Genomic DNA, 27,310 nt, shown 5'->3' with positions numbered 1-27,310 from the left:
TTTGGGGGTTGATTGGGTAAACTACTATTAATTGTGGTTTTCCATAGAATACAGCTCAGATAGAATAAGTCCTATGAAAATGCTTTGGTCACCATGACGCCACAGCATGTGCTAGGGATGCGCTACCTGTTAATAGGAGGTAATTAGAGCGCTTGCTTCTGGGAAATCAGCAGCAGACAGTACAGATCTTAATCCACCTATTCCTATTAATTCCATGGATTATCAGCCTTTTTAGGGAACAGCCTCTTTTAGTTTAGGCTTTAAAAAGACACGTTCAGCACAGACGACGTGGCTGTTTCCATTTATATCTGGCATAGTACTAGTGAACTCCTGAACTTTATTCCCTTGTCCAGGTTTTGCTATGGAAACAATTTTAGTACTACTATATATCTATGTATATAATAGATATATAATAAATAATACATTGACTATTTAATGTATTACTAATTCCTAATACATTTAAATACATAAATCACACTGGATTTTCCATTAATAATAATAATAATAATACATTTAATTTAGAGGCGCCTTTCAAGACACCCAAGGTCACCTTACAGAGCATATAGGCATCATTCAAAACTATGTAAAACAGACTAGGAATAAAAGGAAAACAGAGGTTAAACATGAAGAATAATAATAATAATTAATAACACTCAAAGACGCCTAAAGTGAAGGGGGACCTCACTAACCACCACCAATATGTAGCACCCACTTGGGTGATGCACGGCAGCCAATCGGTGCCAGAAACGCTCACTACACACCAGCTTGAGGTGGAGAGTTAGGGATGAGGTGGAGGTGTCTCAGTGGCCATTGAACACTATTCATATCTATATATCGACATATAGTTATAGATAGCAAGAGAGTTTTATATATTTAAAGATATATATAGCTAGAATATATTTATACTGTTGTAGCCATGTTGACTTCACACACACACACACACACACACACACACACACACACACACACACACACACACACACACACACACACACACACACACACACACACACACACACACACACACACACACACACACACACACACACACACACACACACACACACACACACACACACACACACACACACACACTAGAAGCAGGAATGCATATTAGCAACTTCCAAGCCTCAAATATAGTTTATTTGCACCATCATCCTTCCACTCTCACCAGTGGGGTTCTTAATTGGGCTCCAGGTGGGACACAATGGCTAATTGGCATCCTCCCAGCTCATGCATGCAGAATCTATCAGTCACGTGGCTACTACAACACATGGGGCATGGTCTGGGTAAACAGCTAGCTGTATAGCTAAAGTCTATGTGTGAAATCACAAGAATTAACTCATGTCCCACAAATGTACATGTTGAGCGACAAGCAAATACATTTTGGTGGATCTAGAATTCTAGCTACAAATATTCCAACACGCAGAGCTGTGGCGCACTTAATAACAGCCAATTGCTCTTGAGTGACTGTGGAATGAAAAACCTTTCACGTTGTCTCACTCTCACTCAGAGGAATGGCACAACGTCAAAACACAATGTCAAACGACTTATTTGGTTCCCTTGCCCCCCTTGGGTGAAGGAGCCAGCCAATGAGAAGGCGATCCAGCTCCTCTCCACCACGGTGCCTGTGACCCATCCACTTCAAATTCAGGTGACAAGTCTTTACAAAAACAGAGCGGTCACTCTGCCTTTCTGTCTTCCCCCTGCCTCTCCCTCATTTTGACGACGAAGATCGGAAAACACCCCACAGCTCCACTGCTTTCTAGACCCGCCCCGGCGGTACTGACTGCACAGTGGGCCCTGCACACATGCATTATAGATGGGGGGCTGGACCCTTTCACCAGGTATACAGCAGCAGTGGTAGAACCAAGACAACGTACCGTACAAATGCGCTCTCTCTCTCTCTCTCTCTTCTCTCTCTCTCTCTCCTCTCTCTCTCTCTCTCTCTCTCTCTCTCTCTCTCTCTCTCTCTCTCTCTCTCTCTCTCTCTCTCTCTCTCTCTCTCTCTCTCTCTCTCTCTCTCTCTCTCTCTCTCTCCTCTCTCTCTCTCTCTCTCTCTCTCTCTCTCTCCTCTCTCTCTCTCTCTCTCTCTCTCTCTCTCTCCCAACAACAACTACAACACTTTTTAGCTCACAAATGTATCCCTGCAACATATAACACAAAACACAGATGTGGGGAAACACATACGTGCAGAAATTGGGGGTTGGGGGGGGGGGGGGGGGGGGGGAAGGAGCTGACCTGTTCATCCAATCGGTGGGCCACCACAGTGGCAGCGTCCTCGTGCTCAGCTTCGCTCAAGGGCCGGATCCTCAGAGCAACCTTGGGGCCACAGAGCGTTGCATCAGAGCCTCAGTCAACCCCACACGTCAACACACATGGCCGGTCCCTCCTGCCATCCGCATTCTAATTGTTTTGTGTGGATATCATTTAAGGAACCCTCACGAAGAAGGTAACACAAAAGGAAAAAAAGGTTCATAAACATAAAAATTTTACTTCGGAATGAACTGGTCTATATCTTGAATATAAGATACTTCATATTGAATGAATGGATTGATAATGGAAGGAAATTATGTAATTAAAATAGCACTTCCATCTCCATCAAAGCATGAAATCATTATTTTCTAGGATAATGGACTTGGCAATCTGTGTCACGATGCCTGGGAGATTCAATGTAAGGGGCTATGTTTATGCTAAAGTTGCACGCGAGGGAAATAGATTCAGTCTATCAAGTTTTTTTTTGGCTCTCATTAAACCTATTTTAACCTGAATGCCGTCATCACCTGCCCAGGGGACACAAGAGGGAAATGACACAACAGACATTTTCCAACAATCAGCATTGCTGCCTCAACATCAAGAAGTTGCATTGATTCATGAATAATTGCTGATAGACGATAGGAAATGAAAACCGTCAAGTGTAGCAGAGGGGAATGGGAATGGAATACATCATGTCACATGTATTGTGACAACATATCACAATACATTAACCTCAAATCGACATTAGCTTGATCCCCTATATATGTAACCAATAGTTCCGCTTAATATTGCTTAGTCTATCGTATAGTATTGTATATTCCTTCAGGAATATTTAACTAGAATATGCAAACTTTGGAAAAGCTAGATCATAACCACAATGTTACCCAATTACAATCAGTGGTTAATGTAACCTCAAACAGAACAAAAAAGGCCAGTCACATCATCCAACAATTCATAATCTTATGAACAGATGCAATGTGAACTGCAGAAGTAGGTGCGGTATCAGTTACAACAATAGTCCAAACAGCAGCCAATTGAACAAAACGTTCAGTTCAAGTGGAGGGTGAGAAAATAATGAGTGAGAGCCATTGTGTGGTGTATTGCATAGGCCTTGCTGCAAAGTTGAGGCAACTGACATGGCAACACTGTGAATTATTCAGATATGGGCCACAGTATATACTGTGCAGACCAGCATGGTCATTTATAATCTATATGTTTGCCTGCACTATGATAGCTAAATAAACAAAATATAAACAATTATACAATTAAAGGAAATACAATAAAAAGCAGAAGCGGTTTTAAGGCGAATACAACCGAGACTTACATACATATACTTAAGTAAGTAAGTAAGTAACAATCGAAAGTATTGCTCAACTCACGGTTAATTGGTGGTCCTTTGTCTCCCCTGTGTCCTTCATCTTGGAGTCCAGGGAGAGGGTCCTCGACCCGGGTTTAGATACAGCAGGGGGGCGGTCAATGGTGGACGACGGGACCCTCATAGTCCCGCATCCTGCTGACTGATGACACCTGCATGGTCCGCTGCAGAACAATACACCTGTTGCTCACCCTCTCCAAGGCTTCTAGTGGTGAACTTGTAAGGCTGTCCTCCTGTCGATATAACACGAGCACGATAATAAACGGCGGCTATTAAAAGTCTTGAACACTGCCTTCTTCCAGTAGAGCGAGTTGCAGAACGGTAAGAAAAAACAGCTCGTAGAGAAGCTGGCTGGCGGATAACGCTTGAAATAACCTTCTCTCCTTATCCTAAACTATTTGAATAGCTCGATGGGACTAATCATCGAAACAACACATCTAGAGGCAGACAGAGTGAATAGCAGGCACGACGGTTCAACAGTTCACCTGCTCTACCCGTTATCCTGGCTAGTCCATTCTGTGTTTGGGCAGCCAATCGACCTGGTGTAATTCGTGTGCGTGTTGTCCCTGGAGATCCGCGGTGTACAACAGCGGCGGCGGCTCTCCGGTGAAGAAATCACTAGAGCAGCTCCAATGCTCTTCTCTCGACGCTCTTGCGCCCTCTGCTGGACACACCTTTGAATAGTGTCGCGCCGAAAAACACATTCGATTATAGATTTCTTTTAAGTTTTTATTGATTGTTTTAAATAAAAATATATATATATTATACTGATATTACCCACCACATTGCAGTTACATGCAATATACATTATATCCACCAATTATTGTGGGCCTACCTATGTGACCAATATGCTTACAAAAGTATAACAAAAAGTTCAAACCACTATTACACTTGCATTTTATATTTTATTGAGGATTTCCCAGTGTGATGCACACACTTTTAATACTTTACATAAACAAAGCTGAATGAACATTCCTTAAATGGGACATTGTGGAAGAAGAATATGGTTCGGATTCTGGACACATTGGGTATCTTTAGGATTCCTCCATGATTAGTTTCTCTTCACATACATCTTTCTCCTGAAATGAAAAGAAGCGAAGCATTAAATAAGACTCAAATAGCTGGGACCAACAGCTGTGGCACCCTCCCATAAATCCAATTGTAATAGTGAAGTTTAGGGCTTGCTATTTCTATGAGATGCCTCAAAGTATTGGGCTGCGGGAGAGGCCAGAGCCTTTATCTCCCGGAGGCAGGCCCGCGACGTTTTGTCTTGGAACAAATAAACTCAGGTGTGCCCTTTGTTCTGACTGATAACAGCGACGTCATCACTGGTGACATCACCACTGGTGACGTCCACCCAGCCAGGGACGCGGGACAGCGGGGCAGTGGTGGCGTCTGCGGGGTCGGTATCTGCCGCACTAAGGCCGCTGGGCTTCTATCGATTGGTTTATTTTTGTCACAAAGGAATAAGGAGTCACGGTGGGTGACGGACGGACTGCACACTTCATTCCAGGATCACCTTTGACGCATATCGTGACTCATTCTGTTGCCAGGAGCGGGGGGGGGGTGAGGGGGGACAGTAATAGGATTGAAAAGATATTTGTATTTATATGATGAGTTGTATATTAACCATCTATATTTAACGTGGCGTGTAGCATGGATATTTGCTGCAGTCATATTAATGTATGGACAGGGTAGTAAACGTACACATCCTGGACGTTGAGGGAGAGCTTTCGTGAGACGTTATGGACCGTGACGTGTCTCATGCGGACCCTCCAAACCCCCCCTCCCCCTCCCCCCCCCCCCCCCCCCCCCCCGAGACCCTCAGAGAACCTCACCCTTTGCTTCTCCTCCTCCTTTTCCTTCTTCCTGAGCTCGGCGTCGATCACCTCGAAGAACTCGGCCTCGGCGCGGGCGATATCTCCTCGGGCGTCTCCTCGCCGTCCCCCCTCCGGGCGGCGCCGGCGCCGGCGTCCTCATCCTTGCTCTGCTCCGAGCGGCTGCGCTCCTTCAGACGCAACTCCCTCTGCCGCGCCTCCAGGATCTTCTCCGCTTGGTCTCCCGCTCAAACATCTGGGAGAAAGCGAAGGCAATTGGTCCCCCCCAACCAAGACCTCTCCCCCTGTCCTGGGACTTCGCACCGGCAGGATCGGCTCTTCTTGTTCAATTCTTTAAGTATTGAGGTGGCCTTTGGGCCCATGTCTTGTTAATAAGGCTGGTTGCACTGAGGTTTCAGCTTTGTATGTCTCTGTGAGTTGGGTACAGCTTCGAAAGTTAGATTTGTCCTTAAATCAACCCCAACAATTTTTTTGTCCTTAAAACAGCAAATAAATAATAGGCAACATTTTGTTTGTCCCCTAATATTATTATTAGCCTGAGGCTTTTGCTTATCACAAAATGATAGCAGTATCCAAATTCACTCTAGGTCAGTGAAGATAAAAGCCTCCACAAAATGAATCCCAACTGACTTTTTTTTGCAAGAGGCGTAATAGTAGGAAAAACACAAGTGTCAATCGACCTGCTAATGATGTCTCTGCTATTTTAAGGAACCAGCGCACGGGTCAGTAGACACTAGTTGAATCCACTGCCCGTCCCCTGGACCATTAAGGCCCAATCCCATTTCTATCCCTTACCCCTTCCCCTTACCCCTCCCCCTTGTTATGAAGGGGTAAGAGGAAGGGTAAGGGGAAGGCGTAAGGGGTAGAAATGGGATTGGGCCTAAAGCCCAATCCCATTTCTACCCCCTACCCCTTCCCCTTCCCCCTTCTAAACAAGGGGGAGGGGTAAGGGGAAGGGTAGAAATGGGATTGGGCCTAAAAGAGCAGCCTCATCATTAGTGCTGTGAGGGACACCTGTGGTTCTCCACTACTTGTGAAAAGGCTACAGGATGATGACCACACAACAAGGTCAGAACACCAGAGGCGGTGATCAGAGGAGTCTTACAGCAGCCACCAGGCTCTTCTCGTTCCTCTGCAGGGTGCACAGGCCGGGGGAGATCTCCAGCAGCGTGGTGTTGCCCAGCTGGGAGCCGCAGGACAGGAAGCGCCGTTCTCCTGCATGCGGAGGCTGTAGAGGGCCTCGTCACACACCTGACCCGGGGCACCAGCACAAGACATTGGAAGTGATGTGTTAGGGGTATTCCAAAAAAAAAGGTTCTTTTTCAGCCGGTCCCCCCCCTTCAGGGTAACGAGACAGACCTTCCGAGCCTCTGGTCTGATTGCAGCGGTTCTCAGTTCAACACCTTTGGGGGTCTCCTGACAACATTCTCACTTGTGTAGGTGTATATATATATATATATATATATATATATATTTATACCAGTTTTCAACCTGTGGTACGCGTACCAGTGGTAAAATGCAAGGGTACTACAGGTGGTACTACAGGTAAATCTTGATAAAGCAGCAAGCATATACTATAAATAAATGTAGTGTTATGGCTTGTTCTCATTTTAAAATAGTGTTGCTTTATGCATTCCATCATATGTTTTCCATTGTAGTGGTGCTGGCTCTTTCTTTCCGCTGTTTCCCACTGGCAGTGATAATTGAGTCTAATTATAACTGCCATGCATGCTCAGCCACTGCATATGTTTTTACATTTTGCTACTGTTTGCATTTGAGGTGGTGCACCAAAGGTCTGATGACAATTTAGTGGTACACCTAAAGTCAAAGGTTGGCGACCACTGATACAAACTGTTGACTGCAGGCTTTGAGGCTGTTTAGGGGCCATATTCCTTTTGATTGATTACATTTTAGGGCATTTGCCAGACCCTTTTATCCAAAGCATCTGACTACCAATAATACACACATTCACGGCGGCGTCAACAAGGCAAGGCAATAGCCAGCTCGTCAGGAGGGGTTAGGAGGTGTCTTGCTCAGGGATACCTCGACACTCAGCTAAGAGGAGCCCAGGATAGAACTAGCAACCGTACGGGTACAAATCAACGTCTCTACCTCCTGAGCTACTGACTCCTAGGCAACTATGCTGCATCCTTTGGAACCTTTTGGAGCCAACAGAGTGTGTTGTGTGTTGGTGATGGTGGAGAGGATGGGCAGGCGCTCACTTTGAGGCTGAGTGTGGGGTCGTTCTGCTTGAACAGGATGTCCCACAGGTCCAGCGTCCCGTCCATCTTGACGCTGGCGAACACGGATGGTCTAACGGGGCTCCAGCAGGCGTCCGACAGGTAGGACATCTGGTACCTGCAAAAAACAACCGAGACTATTAGAAAACCCACAACCGGGCCACCAATTCCCTGTGTGTGTGTGTGTGTGTGTGTGTGTGTGTGTGTGTGTGTGTGTGTGTGTGTGTGTGTGTGTGTGTGTGTGTGTGTGTGTGTGTGTGTCTGTGTGTGTGTGTGTGTGTGTGTGTGTGTGTGTGTGTGTGTGTGTGTGTGTGTGTACTGCTGGATAGTGTCACATGGACAATCATTTGAGAGCCAGCATTAGATGGAGTGCCATTATATTAGAAGAAACATAGATCGAGATAAACCTTGAGTCAGTATATTTAGAAAAAGAAGGGAAATGTAGTCAGCTGACACTGGTTGACAAGATAATGTCACACCTTTCTTTATATTATGCATCTCAACAAAAGTATATTAGGTTATGTATTTGATTGTTTCAGCGTATCCTCGGCATATAAACGAGACACACATCTTGCTAAATTGGCCGCCTACTTTGTGGACATGATGGAGGCGTCCTTGATGTCCTCGGACCAGATGCGTGCCGTCCAGTCCCCCACGGTGAGGAAGTTCTTGGGGAAGAAGGGGTTCCTCTGCAGGGCGTAGATGGGCCCCTGGTGGCCGCTGTAGGTGCTGACAATCTTCTCGGCGGGGGTCTTTGCCTTGCGGTTACAAGAGACCACCATCCCCTGTTCCGTTCCTACCATGAACTTGGTAGGCTGGGGAAATCAATGAAACAGATACATTGAACAATTAAGAATGGAATTGATTGATCCCAGATGCGATTAATATAATTTGGCACACATTAAATACATTTGAATGTTTGAAAATTGGCCAACTTTGAAAATGTTGCAGAAGTTAACATTCCCACAATACTACGTCTCAACCCTTTCATACTTGGATTGTGGTTAGAGGGGCTCACCATGGTGGACTCAAACTCCAGGGAGATGGCCCCCAGGGCGTTATCCAGGTTGCCCTCCTTGTTGAGGTCCAGGATCAGCTTCTCGGTGGGCTCGCTTATCTTACGGGTGTCCCACCAGAGCACCTTGAGAGCAGGATACAGAGAGGACACCAGGAGCTCAGATACCTGAAACCTATTTACAGCCACCGGAAGCCTGCTCGGCGCAAGGAATAGTTTGCTTTTCAGAATAAAAAACACAAGGTCAACGATGCTCGGCTCGCTCTACTGGGATTCAGCCTCAAATCCGAGTTGTGTGTTTTCCCCTCGTCTTTGTGCTACGTTTGGCCTCGCGTATTTTCCACTGTAAACTCTTGACCTTCCCCTCCGCATTGTAACATAACGCGGTCCACTGACCAGCGGAGGGCCAGTGAGAGTGCAGCCTGACCTTTTGCAACGTATCGGACTTCGCCGGCCAAATGAAGGACTTAAGGGGCCTTTTTTGTGCCACACCGTGTCCCCATTGTGTCCTCCTCCCTCCGTTTGAGGAAGGGATTAGGTGACGGCGGGACCTTTTGTCGAGGCGGCGGTGAGAGCTTGGCTTACCTGGCCGTCGGTGGAGGCGGAGAACACGTCGGTTCCTGTCTTCGACGGCAGCCAGATGACCTTGTACACGGGGTCCCGGTGGCTGTGTTCTATCTTGGACGTGTCCACAGGCTGGCTGCCCTTGCGAGTGTCCCAGTAGGCTGCGAAAGAGTCCAACACACACATACACATGTGCAAACACACACAAACACACACAGACACACACGCGTACACAGACACATACTTTGAGAAAGGAGATGAATTTTTATGAAAATATTCATTCACCTTGAAGTTATTCACGCTACAGCGACAACACTTTTGTCCTTCTTGGTTTTGTCCTGCTGAGACCATTCAGGCGGGATGGTAAATACCGAAGGTCATGCTTTCAAAGCCCATAAAAGACACCTTTTGTCAGTGAAGGAAATAAGCACTTATCGATGGATTGCCATATAAGAGAAATAGTAGCAACCATTTTCCCGTCAAAATGATTCTCGCACTGAATCCGAGACAGCATGTAGTTCCAGCACAGCAAATGATGATACACATGTGGGTCTCACCGATCTGTCCATTGTAGCAACCCCCCGCCAGGATGTGAGAGTCTGTCGGGATGTACTCCAGACACACCAGCGGGGCCACGGGTTTGATGCACATCTCCGGCTTGTTTGGGTTCTCTGAGAAAAAAAAAGAAAAAAAAAAAGATTTAAAAGGGCTTCTGAAATGCTGTCCTCGCAATGGATCAAATTGGAAGGAGAAACAGCCCACTCTTGAGTTTTAGTCATATTAACTTTAAGGATTATTACTATTTATAATTTTGCAGAAGCATCCAAACCGACTTCAAGCGAATTCAGACATGCCATTAGGATTGCCTTCAGGTTGGTTGAAGGGGAATTGAACCTTTTGGCTTGGAGTGTCGGAACTGAAACCCATGATTACGACAATGTTTTAATAGAAGGAAAGTGTCTTTGAGCAGAAGAGAAACGCCCCTCCAGTACCAACCATGACCTGTCGGAGCACCTACCAATGTCCCAGATGTAAGAGTCAAAGCTCATGTCTTTGGTGGCCTTCTGGAAGTCCAGGCAGGAGTAAGCCACGGCCAGCTTCCTGCAGCCGCCCGGTTGCCACGACATACTGGTTACCGTGCGCTTTACTTTGTTAGGGTCCCTCAAAGACAGAAGAACAGAAGTTTAAAGAGACTTTGTACTCATATCTCATATACTCATATATATCTACATATCACTGCGTTAAATGGTGATGTGATGAAATAATTTCTCTGCAATGTGAATTATACTACTATATGTAATTATTGGCTATAAACTAATAAACACAAATGTTTTGCGGCTGGAGCCAGAGTGGTTGGTGGATGTGTGGGTGTTGGTTGGTGGCTGGTGGGGGCACCTAAAGATGTTGATGGTCTTGGCTGAGGGACACTCCTGCATGTCCTCCACTAAGTCCTGGTCCTCAAAGTACTCCTCATAGATGTCAATGGCGTTGTTCTGTTTGATGCAGTGCTCCATGAGCTGCAGTGAGAGTACAGAGGAAAGAAACTGAAGCTCTATCGACAGCATGAATCACTCTCTATTTCCTGCACACCGACATGCTTCTACTGACAAAAACATCCACCCACACAACGACTAGCAAGCACATGCACACACATGTTACCATATGCATGTGCATGTTCATACATACACACACTGACACACTCACACACACACACGTTTTTACCAATTACACAAACACAATTGAAGGCCTTAGGACTGACAGACACGCTATAAAGAATGCATAGCTATAAACGCAGGCTTATCATGGATCGTGCGTCAAAGCAAGAATGTTGGGTCCATTTCACTCTATAAAGCTACTTAGTTACTTAATTTAGTTCTACTCATTTTTCTTGAGGAATGCCTCCAAATGTTGTTGACCAGTGGTAGTTTCAAAGCCTTATAATTTTTTCTAAATAAATAAAGTAAAAGGACTCAAACAAACACGGGCAGTGGAAGCGATTCCCAGCACGTACACTGCCCAGCTGGAGAACGGCGTTGCAGTAGTGCTCATCTTTCTCCACTTTCTTCCTGAAGCGAATGGTCTGCTCCATCTCGTGGGGATAGATGTCTTTGGGCCAGCCCCCCTCAACATGGTTTATCCCGCAAGACACAGACTCATAGCGGTCCGTGTTCACCTGGAAAGGTCACAGTAGGATAGAGTTGAGTGGAATAACAGCACGTTGCAGGGACGTTTTGGCTAGTGCCTAGCCTAGACTATTATCTCATAATGGATGTCCACGTATGGTCTGTCAATCTCAAACATGAATAATAACTTTTTCAGTTCAATGCTATAGGCATAGAAATACGTTCTTAGAAATAGGATTAATTTTGTTTTTATTTTTCTGTCATTTTTACCATATTTCAATTCATTAATTAAATGAAAGAGCTGTAGGACTACACTTGTCTACCTCATGCTCGGACATGTCTTGGGAGCACTGCAGTGGGACATCACAGGGGTCTCGTTCCAGGAAGGGCTCCCCCAGGGAGGGGTCAGGACAGATGTCCACGCGGAGCTCGGCGGGCCGGTCAGAGAAGTTACAAGGCCGACCGAAGTCGCTGCGCTTCTTGGTGTAGACATGGACTATCTCCATGTTGTCATCTGATTGCAATGAAAGTGTGTGTGTGTGTGTGTGTGTGTGTGTGTGTGTGTGTGTGTGTGTGTGTGTGTGTGTGGGGGGGGGGGGGGGGGGGGGGGGGGTATTAATAAAAGTCGTTAATTCTTTAAAAAAATAAATAGCAATTTAATGGTTACGTCTGCATCTTGAACCAGTGTTGCCAGATTGGGAGGGTAATCCAGCCCAATCTGGCAACAGAGTCTTGAACAGCAAATGAATGCGTCCCTGTTGTTGGGAACTCTCAGCTGGATTGTCGTCTGCTTGTGGGGTTACAAATAGCAGTAGGAGCACCCTGTCGCTATCACCGGCGGTTGTTATGCATCATAAATATAAACTGTGAGTGTTAAACTGACCTGAGTGTCCCCGGGGAAACGGGTGACAGCTAAACGTGAAGTCTGCGTTACGCCTTGTAAACTTTCCGACGCGAACAGTGTTTCGGTGGAAGAGTTTCCCGTATCCTAGCAACACCTTGAGAGCACGCCCCTAGTGCTTCACCTGACGTAAGAAACGAGATGAGGGTGAGCCATGGGGTGAGCCCATGGAGCGGGGGGGTTGTAGTTTGTTTTTTAACGGAGGGGTTTAGTTATAGCCAGGCCTACATCTCTCTGTAATAATAATAAAAATACGAAAAGAAAAACGGTGCAGTGCAAGCCTCGTGAGTAAAACTAAACGTGAATCCCGAAATTAGGATGGTCTTACGAGGATAGACTATGGCAAGCAAAGTAAAACATTATTATTATTATTATTATTATTATTATTATTATTATTATTATTAATATTATTATTATTATTATTTACCATTAGTTAGTTATTAGTATGAGAAAGATGATGAATATGGGATATCTAGGAAAAAAACACATCTACTAAAAAGTTGTTTTTATTCAGTTCACAATTATGTATGGACGTCGCACATAAAGTTAAGCACCATGCTGGCACCATGGCGGTAGGCGACAGTGAAACATGCAATGGGGGAAAAATAACACCTAGTCAACTGTATCAAAAAATAAAATAATTACAAAATTCACATGTAAGCTGTTTAAGATCAATTTGAGAACAACAAAGGCAAACAATGTGATAATATTGCTGAACATTTTTTAGTTGAGACTGAGGACAATACAATTAGTTGGGTTAAGTTTCTAAATCTTGGTCATCCTATATCATAGTCTGATTAACACAACTTCTAAAGTCATGTTAAACATTTGGCATTATTTAGTATTAGTTGTACTTTATGTACGAGATTGTATCATATTACATCATACAGGGGGTTCTCAAAAATGCAATGTGTACCAAAACTAGGCCAGAGAATAGAACACAACTCTATATTATTACTAAGAGTGACACTGGGACAAACACAGATAATTAAAATAAAATTATGTTCATACAACAAAAGGCAAAAGTCCATAGTTGTACTGTCAATGTTATTTACAGAGTGTGAGATAGCAAAAAGAAATACATTTGTCTTTGTGTGTGTGTGTGTGTGTGTGTGTGTGTGTGTGTGTGTGTGTGTGTGTGTGTGTGTGTGTGTGTGTGTGTGTGTGTGTGTGTGTGTGTGTGTGTGTGCGGGCGGGCGTATGTGTGTGCACATCTGTAATGCATTTATAACAACTGACAGGATAGCTACACCTTAGGATATATCTTCAACATGCTTACAGTTTGTTTTTGTGCCTTCACAAAAGAAAACCCAAGTCAATCACAACGCACAGGAAATACGCACATGTTGCTGCCAAGCACGTTTATCTGTTAAACCTCCCACTTCTGTCGTTCTGCAATATTTGCTTCGTATCTAATCCGCCTAAAATATAATCTAACAAAGGGTTCTCTATGATTCGTTTCGGAAAACAATGAAAATAAATCTCGTTTGGCAAATGTTATGGCAGAGAACCAAACATCTTTTCACTGCTGAATCGGCCCTGGGTCAAAAGGCCAGCTTAATAATAACAGGAATCATAGAAATAATAGGCAAAAAAAAACAGGCTCTCTCTCCATCCCCATCTCATTTCATGGACACCGTTTAGAATCAGTAGTATTTCAAGAAATCACCCTTCCGGTCAAAGTCCTTTTCATCCTCATCCGTCATCCATCCCTTTCCAGCTTGCAGGTTATTTAGTGGAAACAGAAAGCAGCCTTTGACCTTTGACCTCACCCCAGACCTTCTTCGCACACCCTTTCCTATATTGTTGGTCCTAGCAGCAAGCCACTGGGCGACAATCAAGTGCGAAGTCGACAGCATATCAGCGTTTCTGTTGCTTTTATCTCGTGGTAAAAAGTGTTTGGGTCTGAGAAGGGAGTCGCGGGTCCGAAGAATCCGACCAACCCAGGCGACGCAAACAATCATGTCGAGTTCAAGTGGTGCTCTTCGTGGACGTCAAAAAAAACGTTTGTTCCAAAAACGTGAGATGGCTGTTCCTCCAATCACGTCGCCGGCTTGACCCGAGGGGGACACAACGTTGTCTGCTTTGGGGGGGTCCCATGCTGAGGAGTCTCTGTGTTGGGGAGGGGCACGAAGCAGGCAGGCAGGAGGAGGCACTGGGAAAGTGGTGGAGGAGGAGGAGCAGGAGGAGGAGGAGGAGGAGGAGGAGGAGGAGGACGCACAGTCTATGCCCGGAAGTCATTCCCAAAGTGTCTACTCTGTTCCTCGGTCATGGAGAGATAGGTAGCCCTCATGCTGGGGGAGTACTACGGAGGAGGAGGCAGGAGACAAAGACAGGTTAATACAAACGCCATACGTTGGTTTCTTGTGCTGTAATCATACAAGATGCTTCCAGGTGCCAGTTTAACCTTCACCTGGCACCGGTTTAGGCTAGGCCTGCTTATACGCTAAGTTAAAGGTTCATTAAAAACAATTTGCTCAACATAAGGTAAGAAAACTGTTGAAACTCTCTGTGTGTCAAGAAATCGCGTCATTCACAATGAATGGAAACACATATCTGGGGGGGGTGACTTGTAACATTGCCCAGGGACATTTAGAATTCTATAGCACCACTCACTACGCCCAGAGTCTCAGCTCCTGGCCGGTACAAGCTATAGAATTAAAATGAGGAGTTGTGACTTCATGCACAGGTTGTGGGTATCTGGGAGCACCACTACAACGTTTTCACCAAAAGGGGGCAACATAGAGCTCCGCATGAGTATGGTGTACTTTTGGAACCTCACTATCACAATTTTACCACGAGGGGGCGCCCCGGCCTCGTTGAAGTAGACCTTGTGGAATGAGGAGGGTGTGGGGGGAACTGTGACGTTGTGCAACAAAACCATGCCGAAGAAGGATGAATGGGAGCATCCGGACAGAGATCAATGTGAACCAAAGGATGCATCAGAGGAAGAGTAAGGGATTTTCTCTTTGTAGAAGGAAGTGAAAGGCGGGTAAAGTGGACTTACTCGGTTTCTATATTGCTGAGAGTATGCCTCCAAAAGTGGATTTAAAAAAAGAGAGCAAAATATTGAAAAGAAAGATACAAACAAACAAAGATGTGACATACACACAAAGAAAACATACATAAAAGAAGCTGTTAGCTAAAAAAAAATTGTATGCCATGGTTAGTTGTAATAAAGGAGGAAAAGGATGAGACATTACTTGCATAGTTTTGGCACGCATTGGCTCAGTTCAACAAGATGATTGGTTGACACTAATCTGACAGGTCATATGTAAATTACTATTCCTAGTAACCGCAAAGAAGAATAAATTCAAATTTGTAATGTGTCGGAGATTCATGCAGAGCCCTACAGGTAGACATGAGAGTCTAACTTAACCATCGATAATAATAATAATCGATTCAGAATGCCGACTTACAAAACACAAAGAAAGGAAAATCCAAATCTCGCAACATACCAGCGAGTCAGTCGCCTCCTAGGTCGAGGCGGATGTTAAATATTTAATCAATATACAAAATAATTGCTGAGAAGATGGGAGAAGTGTCACAGCGAGAAGGGTGGATTCTTCCTAGCAGAGAACCCCAAACAAGACTCAGGCGAGCCTAAAAGACCTCCGGCGACGCCCGTCCCCCTTCCCTCGGGAGTCTGGGTTCCCCGAAGAGACGTGCGATGATGTTTGGTGGTGAATTATGAAGCGGTGTCTGTCTCTTTAATGATCTCCGTAAGTCAAACTCCTTTTAGGAACGAGGCGAGGAGAGAATCTGTGCAGCGGTGCATCTTACACTACCAACAAAAGATCGAGTGGAATGCCCTTGGAAATGTTTAAGACTACGGAGCATCAAAGTATGTGAACCATTCAAATTGTAACAAAAGAAAACTTTCATATAAAAGTATAAAGTATATAAAGTGTTATATAACGTAGAAGTACATTATATAATTCATTCTTTCTCTGAATTCCTAAACATGTATCATCAAATATAGATAACATTTCTTGTCAACTGAACTGAAGTTAAGCTCAGAGGTACAGGAGGAAGTGACATCACAAGAAGGACTTTGCCTCCGGGACCCAACGCACCGAGGGGGGCGGTGAGCCTCGACCAATCAGAGGCACGTTCTCGTAGCGCGGGTTCCCCCCAAACAGAGCTACCTGGTTCCTACAGGGAGGAGGGGGGGGGGGGTAGAGGAGAGGAGAGAGGTCAGATAAGTAGTGCTAGTGAGTCCCACTCTTAACACACACCTGCCTTAACACAACGAGCATGTTGAATAAAACAAAACCATTTGATTGTTCTGAGTTTCAATAGATTGCATTGGAATTCATTAGATGCTACAATATGCCAGATAATAATTATGTCTTGTACATGTAACTCCTTCTACTTCTTCACACACAGACACCCGCACATTAACACCTACACACATACACACAACCTACACAAACACACCTATAGAGACACACACACACACCTGCACACAAACACTTGCATACACACACAGACACACACACACACACACACATGAACCCGCACACACACACACACACACATACACACATGAACCCGCCCACACACACACACACACACACATCCACACACACATGAACCCACCCACACACACACACACACACACCCACACACACCCACACACATGAACCCCCACACACACACACACACACACACACACACACACACACACACACACACACACACACATGAACCCGCCCACACACACACACACACACACACACACACACACACACACACACACACACACACACACACACACACACACACACATGAACCCTCACACACACACACCTCCCTCCTTCATTTCTGTTGTGCATCAACATAATATCCCCGAAATCCCAATCCCCCCCCACACCCTACTCACATGTAGTCGGGGGCGACGGGGGCGTTGGAGAGGGCGGTGGGCGGGGCGGGGGGGTGCAGGCTGCTCTGGCTGCCCATGCTGCTGCTGTAGCTGCAGAAGCTGTGCATGTTGGGGTGGGCGGGGTTGGGGGCGTGGCCGGCCCGGCGGGCCCGCGGGTTGAAGGGGTCCTCGTCGTCCATGTCGTCGTAGTCCCGCTCCCTGCGGTGCGTTTAAAAGTGCTTTTCAGAATTGTTGTGTCTTAAGAAGTTTGTGGGTGTTTGTTTGTGTCTGTGTGTGTGTGTTTTTTTCTCTCTCTCTGTGTTTGGAAATGTTTGCGTGTATGCAGAGTGTGTGTTTGTGAGTGTTTCTGTTTGTGTGTGCATCGCAGTGCGTGTGTGTACGTGTGTCTCTGCTAATGTGTGCGTGTGTGTGTGTGTATGTCCTTGTTTCAACATGTGCGTGCGTCTGTGTCAGCCTGATTCTACATGAGTGTGTGTGTGTGTTCCTGTATGTGCGTGCGTGTGTGTGGTGGTGGGGGGGGGGGGGGGGGGGGGGGGGCGGGATCATGGATAATTGACCACTTGTCTCCAGCCTGTGGTGAACCAGGAGCATTCATCCCCCGGCTCCATCCCCTCAGATCCCTGACCCTGGGAACTCAGAATGGATATAAATAAGAACTCCCATGCTGGAGAGATTTGCTGCCGGGTTTCATCCAAACACAGGGAAAATCCCTCCTATCGCGTCTCTGAACTCTACGACGGAGAACAAAGAGGGCTTATAGAAGCCGTGGGAAGCGTGTCCGCGTTACACAGCGGTCGGGGTGTGTTTGTGTGTTGGCTGGCGATATATCTGTCGGCAGGGAGAGTGTGTGGGAGCTCAGGTGGGCCCGAGGTCATGGATAGGGGGGCGGAGGCGGACTGACCGGGCGGCGATCTGTCTCCAGGCCCGCGGAATGGCACACAGCATGATGCAGAAGGAGCAGGCGGCCATCATGGAGAAGAGAGACAGGTACAGGAGGCCCTCCACGCCGTCGTAGCACACGCCCACCAGCGCATCCAGGTAGTCCTGGTGGGGGGGGGGGGGGGGGGTCAAGGTCAGAGGTCGCACTCGTACATATGCACACACACACACACACATGTATTTATACACACAAACACCTACACGGATGCAGATGCACGCGTCGATACATTCACACACAAAAACAAACGTGGACAAAGACAAACACACACACAACCTGAGCCATTCTTCTACCCTCTTTGGATTGCTTTCCTGAGACGTCCTAGCCCCCCTCACATCCTATCCGGCTCTCCCCTCAGCACCTCCCCCCTCCACTAGATCCCGTGTTGACGTGGTTCACGGCCCGCCTCAGTGCCGGCCGTCCGGCTGGCCCGCTGCCTCGGCTGGTGAGGAGTGGAGAGGGGCGTGGCCTCACCTTGTTGAGCCCCCTGCAGTCCAGCAGGGCGGTCAGCTGGTGCAGGCTAGCCTCCGAGGAGTTGAGCAGGTTCTGGATGCCCTGGAGGTCGCCCTGGGCCAGGACACAACATGCCCGGTTACGGCAGGGTGTCAGGGTCACAGGTCGACGTGAGACCGAGAGACTAGGACCCTTCATCGTTGGTCTTTGAGTTCAGGCGATACGTTTTAGAGTGTAAGCAATACACATTATTTTTTTTCTTAATTGTGAGAGAGTGTGCATGTGTACGTTTGCATGAATGTGTGTGTCGGCACATTTGTGTGCGTGCGTTACTGTATGTGCGTGAGTGTGTGTGTTACTGTGTGTGCATGTGTATGTGTGCATGTGTGTGTGCGTGGGTGTTTGTATGTGTGTTTGTATGTATGTATGTGTGTGAGTACCTCTGCAGAGGGGAAGAGGGGAACAGCAAACTGCAGCAGGCCCTGGATCTGGATCTGCATGGTGGTCAGAGATCTCTGAAACACCGTCAGAGACTAACCAACATAAACAATTCATCGTTAGAACATGTTCATATTGCGGAGCGCAACAGGCATGCGCACACACACAGCATGGGGACGTTTGTTTTATTTATTGACTGAAATTAAAAAGGGCTGACCTTATAAAGACACTTTTTAATGTGGCACTAAATAAAACATGACCAGACGAGCTTATGAAAGGGCTCTAGCTTTTTAATGAGCTTTTAAATAACTTCAGGCTTGTTTTTTCTAGAAGTATGTGACAGCTCCCTGTCTGCACACACAGACACACACACACACACACACACACACAAACACACAGCCAGCCATCCGACCCCCAATCCACACACACACACACACACACACACACACACACACACACACATTACTTAAACCCACACGAAGGGCTGTAGTAATTTAAAACTGGAAAGTCGATGCACTGTGGTCCCATAAAGTGTATAAAAACACTTATCTCACACAAATGCACATTTTTCAAGGAGTCTGTGGTTCAGTAGAGTGCAGTATGCTGTAGCGTGCAAATCATTTAAATAAGGGGGAGGCGATGAGTATGTTTGCCTTTTATAAAATATTCTGTTTCCACTGTGACTGAGCGCGGCCTGATTGACGCACGTGTTCATCGCGTCCCACGCCGCTGTGAGTGGCTGGCCAATCCGACCAGACCCTCCTCCATCTCTGAATATTGAATATCTCTTCTCTCAGATACGTCTGATTGAATCAGAACCACAACGTCATGTGATCCCAGCGATTCAATTTTCACTATGGGTCTCCACATTCATGCCATCTTCTCCCCATATTACGTCGGCATTTTCTTCCTCTCTTTAGTCTAATCGAGCGGGCACTTATTGTAACCCCTTTCTTAAATTACATCTAAGGGCAAAACATCTAAGCGCAGCTGACTCATTTAGCCCAAATTTAAGATCAATGACTTAAATAGTTCTTAAACCCTGCCGTTAACTATAAATAAAACTAGACTGACTTTAGAAGAATTGAAAAAGGCACACGTTAATGATGACAACCTAATCACAGCCCCCCCTCTGATCTGACAGGAAGCTGCAATTTACCATCATACCAAAAACATGACGGCTCTCTCTCCGATTTTTATCCTCCAGCATTTGCTCTCAGTGACATGTCAAAAGGTCTTTGGTGAAAACTGTTTCCACGTTAGTCTGATCCACTGCTTTTGTTCAAAGATGAAGGCTGGTTCTTTGGGGCTTTTCATGCCACAGGAAGTCATGGCATGCTGAGGGTAGACAGGGGGAAATACTAGACAAGGGGAATGTGAACCTTTCAAAAAGAGAGAGAGAAGGGAAGAGGAGAGAGAGGAAGAGAGAGAGAGAGAGACAGAGACAGAGAGAGAGAGACAGAGACAGAGACAGAGAGAGAGAGAGAGAGAGAGAGAGAGAGAGAGAGAGAGAGAGAGAGAGAGAGAGAGAGAGAAGAGAATAGAAGAGGAGAGACATTATGGATGATGTCTAGGTCGGCCTAACCTGACAAAGAACAATGACATAGAGTGAACAGCTATCAGCTACCAGCTAATAGAATATAATGTTTGCATGAGTTCGAGTGTGTATATGTACATGTACGAGTGTGTATATGTACGTGTAAGAATGTATATACTGTATGTATGTGCACTAGTGCATTTGCGTGTAGGTTTAAACGCTTTATATGAAGTCTAAAAGTATCACATTTCAACTGCTAGATCTCCGTATTGTCCTTGTTTGACATCATCGGCCCATTGTGGAAGCTTCCTTCCTTACTCAAGTACGACCTTTGAAGCCGATTGGAGGCTGATGCATGTTCTTGTCCGACTCGATAACAATGAGCCCAGCAGCTTTGGGGTTCATTAATCAGGACACCTTTTGCTGAATTCCCCCGTGACGGCCCAGCCCTCAACCTAACATCCCTACACCGCTCTCTGTTCTACCGCTCCTCACATCGTAGTGGGTGTCAGTGCCAGGAGAAGGCTAGCTCTTATGCCTGACCTCACACCAAGCCGGCTAAATGTCAAAACATTGTTTTTTTGGTGTCAAAAGCTATTTTTCACATAACACCGATAACAATTTCGGGACATTTGTGTCAGGACCACATCATGGTGATGATGTGTCAAACATATCTGTCCAGCCCGTCCAGGCACAGACGGCTATTTCAGATCGATCTACTGTGGAGACAAAAAGCTTTTTTGATGGTGTTTTTTTTTTTTTGCGAAAATGCCGACTTGGTGCAGAGAGAAGGCCAAATGGAAAAGAGAGAGAGAGAGAGAGAGAGAGAGAGAGAGAGAGAGAGAGAGAGAGAGAGAGAGAGAGAGAGAGAGAGAGAGAGAGAGAGAGAAAAAGAGAGGGAGAGAGAGAGAGAGAGAGGTGTGTATTTGCATGTGCTTCTGAGTGTGTGTCCGTGAGACTACATCTAAGTTTCAGCCCCTTTGCTCCCTGAGCCTTGGGACTCTTTGGTCCGCTGTGGGTCTGGTGAGACAGGGTCAGGGTGAGGGTCACTCTGGGTGTGGCGCTGTGGGGACCGCTTCCCTCTTGGCCCAGAAGTGTCTGTGCTGCTGTGGGTTGGAGTGCGTGTCCATCCCACACACGAGATAATACAATGTGAGAGGCGAGCTCGACCACGACGCCACAGAGGAAGACACACTCTCTTCGTCCGCTCATCGCCTGACCCACAATCTCTTCGGAAGAGACCACACGTGCGTGGGTGAGTGAGTGATCGTGAGAGAGAGAGATAGACAGAGGTAGATAGAGTGGTAGAGAGCGATATAGAAGGAGACGCATATAGAGCTAAATCCATTGAGAAGAAGGAAAAGGGTGTTTCTCTTTTTTGTCTTCAGAGTATATTCAGTGAAATTAACTTTGATAGAGAGGAGGCCAGGAAGGAAGAGAGAGTGGTGGGGTAAAGGAGGGGAGAGGAGCGGAGGGGCGGGACGTGGGGGGTCTTGCTGCAGACAGAACTTCACCTCTACCCTAAACGCTTTGCCTCTGGACTTCAAATCCCTTTGTCTCAGACACAAGATGCCAACATGAAAATGCAGGCGAGTTTGTCTTTAGTGTGCAGGGCCTGTTCCCTTTTAGACGGGAGGACAAAGAGGAACAGACAGAGCGAGGAGACAAAGGGGTCGAGACAACGAGAGTTGGGGAAAAAAAGGTCTCCCTTGGGTTTAAGAGAGAGAAAATAAGAAAATAGAGGAAGAATATAAAATAGCTGAAAACAATGGGGATGCATTCAGATGCAGGGACTCAGAGTATAGAAAAAAAATCAGCAATGTTTATTTTGCCCTACCTTCTGGAAGGGGTTGGAAAGAGTCTGGTTGCAGTACACATAATAGTGCAGGATTTCTGTGGGCGAACACACACGCACACGCACACACACACACACACACACACAAACGCACACAGAAGCACGCAGGAAAGATACCTGATTACTAAACCATCCACATAAAGACACCCTCTCACCAATTACTTTCACAGCATATGGCGTCATGCCGTTTTATTCACAACATGGCTCTTGACGTCTAAACTCACCGGCACTGATCCCCTTGGTCTGGCTCAGTAGGTAGCGGTCAGGGGCCACGCAGAAGTCACTGGTTCCCTGGAGCAAAATGTAAAGAACAGAAGACTAATATGTTACCAGAGAGCTTCAATATAGCAGCATGAAGAAGTTAACCGGTTCAGTTAGACACAACAGGAGCCTAGTGTCTCAAAGACAGAAACACACTCAAGAGATCGCAGTATTGACCGGACGAGGTTAATCTACTCTTACACACTCTATGGTCAAAGAATACAAAATAGGGGGACTAAGACGTATTTAAGAAAAGTACTTTTATGTTCCAACTAATGACAAAGCTTAATACCAACTCCCCTTTCCTGAGAAAGGTATGACTAATGCAGAGACTCTGCACCACAGTGTGGGAAAAGCAATGTGTTCAAACCATTGATTGCAGGTTTTCTTAAAAGCTGTCACTCGAGAGTCACTGCCTGACAGCCACGGTACATCTGCCTCAGCCAGCCAGCCTCGTGGGAGGACAGTAGACTCCCAACGGAGCTGCCTGAATACTAAACCGCTCTGGGCATCACAAAGCAACTCTCTTAAGAGGGCACTAAGTTTGCTTGCATGTCTAGCATAGCAACATGGCCAGCATAGCTTCTCAGTAGTGCCCAGTGTAACATAATTCACACATTCATACCAACAGGCCACATATGTCCTTGGCGGCTAGAGAGGCTTCTTTCCCATCCTAGGGAGGCGTCCGGCCCATACAAGAAGCCATTCTTTCATGTACCAATTCTAGAGGTACGAGTGGCCCAGGTGTTCGAGAGACCCAGATGCTCAAGGCCACAAGAACAAGTGTAATTCCCGCACATAGCCACAAACCAAGTTTCAATGCCAACACATAGCCGCAAGGGAGCAGCATAAAGACACATACGGGTATCCAGGGGGCGGGAGTTCAGCACCATGCTTAGCCAATCAGAGCACATAACTGAGTCCACGCCTGCCCAGTAGATAAGTCACAACACATAGCCCAGGGGGCCAGAACGCTCCAGGTAACGCATCCTTCAGATGCCCTACTAAGTGTATCTCCACACGTGCCCATACAATTCCCCTCCTTTTGCTTCAGAGACTAGTCCAAAACTTTACCAAATAAAGTGAGTTAAAGCGATCCTGACTCGGCAGAAGAACACGGAGAAGAGCACCAGCAACTCATAATGGGGGGGGGGGGGGGGGGGGGGGGGGGGGGGTAACTGTGGCCTACTCTGCATGGATGCTAAATCTCCACAGGCTAATTTGTTAGCTGCACAACACACACACAGAGCCTTTGTTTAAAACACTATAAAGGGACATGTCTGTCCAATAGACAAGAATCTCTCGCTAGAATCAAGAGATTCTCTGAAGTGTGTCTTCATTAGATGTTAATGTTCAATGTGCCCTGGCGCTATGCTAATTGGGGCCTGCGCAATTACCCAGTGGCACAACGGTGCCTGCATATGCGCACTTTCAAGCACACACACTTTTTTTTTTTATTCCTGTAGGTTTATCTGCATGGGTCATTAAACCCTCCTCTCCTAATATAGACATACACACAGACACACACACAGACACACACACAGACACACACACACACACACACACACACACAAAGTACGGTGACAACGCTGAATATTCCACTGTCGTGGCAGTGAGCTGTGGCAGTGCTCTTGGTGGACAGCTGCCGCCAACCATGGGAGGGCAATCATCAGGCCTGTGTTGTCGCCAAGGCACTGCCAGCTCCAAGGCTGAGGAGAGGAACGCGTGGCGCAGGACAAACGAGGGCGCGGCTGGGCCGCAGGTCAACCTTCATCCATGTGCATCGGTTTACAACCTGCACTGATCAGGAGGAAACACCAGCTGGTCCCACAGCAGAGTGAACCCAGCTGGAGGGATGATGCTATTATGATGACGGCGCGTCTAGTAAGGCGCCCATGAGGAATGAGGAGAGGATGTGTGTGTTCAGCCTTTGTGAAAGCCAGCAGCCTTGTTTTAAAGCCGGACACACATTCAACATACACTATTGAATCTGGGATGTTTCATGAATCTTTTTCATGAAACAAAGGCGAGAGAGAATCAACTATTTATACATTTGATTGAATAGAAGATTTACTGTGACAACATTATTCACAGAGACAGGTGAGAGACGGGGATTACCAGTGGGGGAAAAGTAGATCAAATACTATCATTCTGTTTAACCCTGCCTGGAGTCATTTTGACACACTCCATAGTGTGGTGTGCCCGTCGCGCGCGTGCACGCACACACACACACACACACACACACACACACAATTAAAGGTGTATATATACATCTATGGCCCCTGATACATCATGCTGATTCATCAATGTTGCTGGGGCGATAAGCATTGATTGGCTTTGGTAAGTCACTCAGTCAATTCACATTGGAGGAGGAGGAAGAGGAGAAGGAAGATGATGAGGAAAGATGGGAGGAGGAAGAGGAAGATGAGGAGAAGGAGGAGGAAGAAGAGGATGAGGAGGAAGGGGAGGAAGGACGAGGAAGATGAGGAGAAGGAGGAGGAAGAAGAGGATGATAAGGAGGATACACACGAGCTAATGGACTCACCACAGCGGTGGCCAGATCTGCGCCGAGGGATGCCCAGCTTAGGATCAGGGTCAGCACGCCACACACCATCATCCTGCAGACAGACAGACAGACAGACAGACAGACAGGAGGTTACACTACCCAGTTCCAGGGAGGAATGGTGCATCAGGAAGTGGATTGCTACTGAAGGTTGAATTGATTCTCCAGGAATGGGAATGGAATCCAAGCAGTTAAACACCAGTTAGAGGACGCAGCGTAGGAATCCATCGCAGTGAATGATTGGTTTAATATTTAAAGAAAAATGCATTCTGGAAATAGATTTGCAATTTTTCTTCGTGAATTCTGTTCATCCCACTATGACTTTTTTAACAGCTCATTATCTGTTCCCTTGGAGAGAGAGAGAGAGAGAGAGAGAGAGAGAGAGAGAGAGAGAGAGAGAGAGAGGGAATTTATAAAAGGCATTCAGACAGACAGTGAAAGGAAATGTGATAGAGGAAGCGAGGGAGAAATGGAGAGCGGTGGGCTGGGGGGGCCTGCCAGAGACAGGAACTTCCCCCCGACCCTAAACGGTTTCCTCTGGACTGCAAATCCCTTTGTTTCAGACACAAATTGACAACATGAAAATGAAAGTGAGGTTCTCTGCAGTGTTGCAGAGGCTGTTCCATTCACTCTTGGACGACAGACAGACAGCGATAAAAGAGGAACAGAGGAATGAGAAGAAGAGGTGGAGAAAAAGAAAGATGTTTGTGTGTGCGTTTGTGTTGTGCAACTGTGTGCGTGTGAGTCTGCATTTGCATTTGTGTGCGTGTGCGTTTGCATTCGTGTGCGTGTGTGTGCATTGACAATGATCAAATCCCGGACGGGTTTAGCCTGGTGAAACAAACTCCGGTAAATCACAATGTGATTCTGGTGACATAAACCAGCGTTGCCAGCCCCCATCATCCCCTCAAATCGTCACAACCCGCCCCCTTATCTGAGGGAAACTGGTGATTAGGACAAAGTAGAGTTTAAAAATAAAGCGATTTATCTGTCTGTGTGTCGTGTTATCCTCTGGTTCATCCGTCGAAAGAATGTGTGGGCCTGGTTGGATGCTCCGATTCATCGCTGCCTTCCGGAGGAGATAATGAGCTTCCAACATCACAGATGCAGCCCGCCATCTTTTATCTGTCTCTCTCCCCGAGTGTTCCTCCGTCACTCCCTCAGCGTCTCCCTAACTCCCTTGCCTTTTCCGCTTATCACTCACTCTCTCTCTCTCACACCCCAGTCCTTCTGTCTCTCTCCCACTCGCTCTAACTCTGTGTCTCTCTCTCTCTCTCTCTCTCTCTCTATCTCGGCGTAATATAAAAACTTAATTTGAAGCCATCTGTGTGAGAGCACACAGCGATCCGGGGACGGCGTTGACGATAAGTGTGAGGCATTAAAGAGTTGTTGGTCGTCGTCGCCGTGATTCAATATTGACACATTAAAGACGGCGACAGCTGCTGAGGCCATGGGCTGCCACTGACACAGCCTCTCCACAACGTCCTACGTGTGCTGCCTATTAAAGTGAAGCCCGGCTAAAAGGTGGTTAAGTCTTCTGCACGGTGCGGAATAAGAATATCCCAGAAAGGGCTACACCATTTAATCTTTTGTTGGTCCCTGACCGCGTGCGTGCGTGCGTGCGTGCGTGCGTGCGTGCGTGCGTGCGTGCGTGCGTGCGTGCGTGCGTGCGTGCGTGCGTGCGTGCGTGCGTGCGTGCGTGCGTGCGTGTGTGCGTGTGTGCGTGTGTGTGTGTGAATGAGTGGATGAGTGTTTGTGTCAGGGTGTCTATGGCTCGGTCAGAAGACCTGTTGTTAGGAAAAACAAGGAAGTCTGCCTTGTGTTTCACAGTGGTGTTATCTGCTGTATGACCAGTGTAGTTGTGCGTCTATTAGACCAGTGTTGTTGATTGCCAATTGGACCAGTGTTGTTGTGCACCTATTGGACCAGTGTTGTTGTGCACCTATTGGACCAGTGTTGTTGTGCACCTATTGGACCGGTGTTGTTGTTGTTTTGGCCCAGCTGGAACAAAGTGTGCCGTGTAATCCCCCCTGTGGGTCAGCAGGTCACATCCCCACGGAGCGCTCAGA

At 46.7% G+C, this 27,310-nt stretch overlaps 3 protein-coding genes across 5 annotated transcripts in view; all 3 read right to left on the bottom strand.

Moving 5' to 3' along the window:
* kif19 (kinesin family member 19) overlaps nt 1–4,220 on the bottom strand; it is a 39,779-nt gene extending 35,559 nt beyond the window's left edge. The window contains exons 1-2 of the mRNA XM_060037636.1: nt 3,636–4,220; nt 2,242–2,322 (exon numbers count right to left, since the gene is read on the bottom strand). Coding sequence (XP_059893619.1) covers nt 2,242–2,322; nt 3,636–3,755 — 201 coding nt within the window. The 5' untranslated portion in view covers nt 3,756–4,220. The remainder of the gene's footprint in view (nt 1–2,241; nt 2,323–3,635) is intronic.
* Nucleotides 4,221–4,524: 304 nt separating this feature from the next.
* Nucleotides 4,525–12,677, bottom strand: dnai2b (dynein, axonemal, intermediate chain 2b). The gene is given in 16 exon segments (XM_060037618.1): nt 4,525–4,710; nt 5,470–5,549; nt 5,552–5,683; nt 5,686–5,704; nt 6,575–6,675; nt 6,678–6,720; nt 7,692–7,827; nt 8,301–8,524; nt 8,728–8,850; nt 9,310–9,449; nt 9,846–9,959; nt 10,307–10,449; nt 10,684–10,805; nt 11,300–11,461; nt 11,735–11,925; nt 12,295–12,677. Coding segments are annotated over 15 exon segments (1,767 nt in total). The 5' UTR covers nt 11,918–11,925; nt 12,295–12,677; the 3' UTR covers nt 4,525–4,665.
* A 125-nt stretch (nt 12,678–12,802) lies between these two features.
* The window catches only part of ttyh2 (tweety family member 2), a 45,263-nt gene continuing 30,755 nt past the window's right edge, over nt 12,803–27,310 (bottom strand). For all 3 annotated transcript variants that reach the window (XM_060037619.1, XM_060037620.1, XM_060037621.1), the window contains 9 exons: nt 25,224–25,296; nt 22,642–22,708; nt 22,400–22,455; nt 19,028–19,120; nt 18,609–18,701; nt 18,099–18,241; nt 17,198–17,395; nt 16,389–16,467; nt 12,803–14,617 (listed from right to left, as the gene is read on the bottom strand). In XM_060037619.1, coding sequence (XP_059893602.1) covers nt 14,537–14,617; nt 16,389–16,467; nt 17,198–17,395; nt 18,099–18,241; nt 18,609–18,701; nt 19,028–19,120; nt 22,400–22,455; nt 22,642–22,708; nt 25,224–25,296 — 883 coding nt within the window. In that variant the 3' untranslated portion in view covers nt 12,803–14,536. The remainder of the gene's footprint in view (nt 14,618–16,388; nt 16,468–17,197; nt 17,396–18,098; nt 18,242–18,608; nt 18,702–19,027; nt 19,121–22,399; nt 22,456–22,641; nt 22,709–25,223; nt 25,297–27,310) is intronic.

Source organism: Gadus macrocephalus, chromosome 18 (genome assembly GCF_031168955.1).
Source record: "Gadus macrocephalus chromosome 18, ASM3116895v1".
Lineage (NCBI taxonomy): Eukaryota > Metazoa > Chordata > Actinopteri > Gadiformes > Gadidae > Gadus > Gadus macrocephalus.
This window is presented reverse-complemented; position numbering and strand designations above follow the sequence as displayed.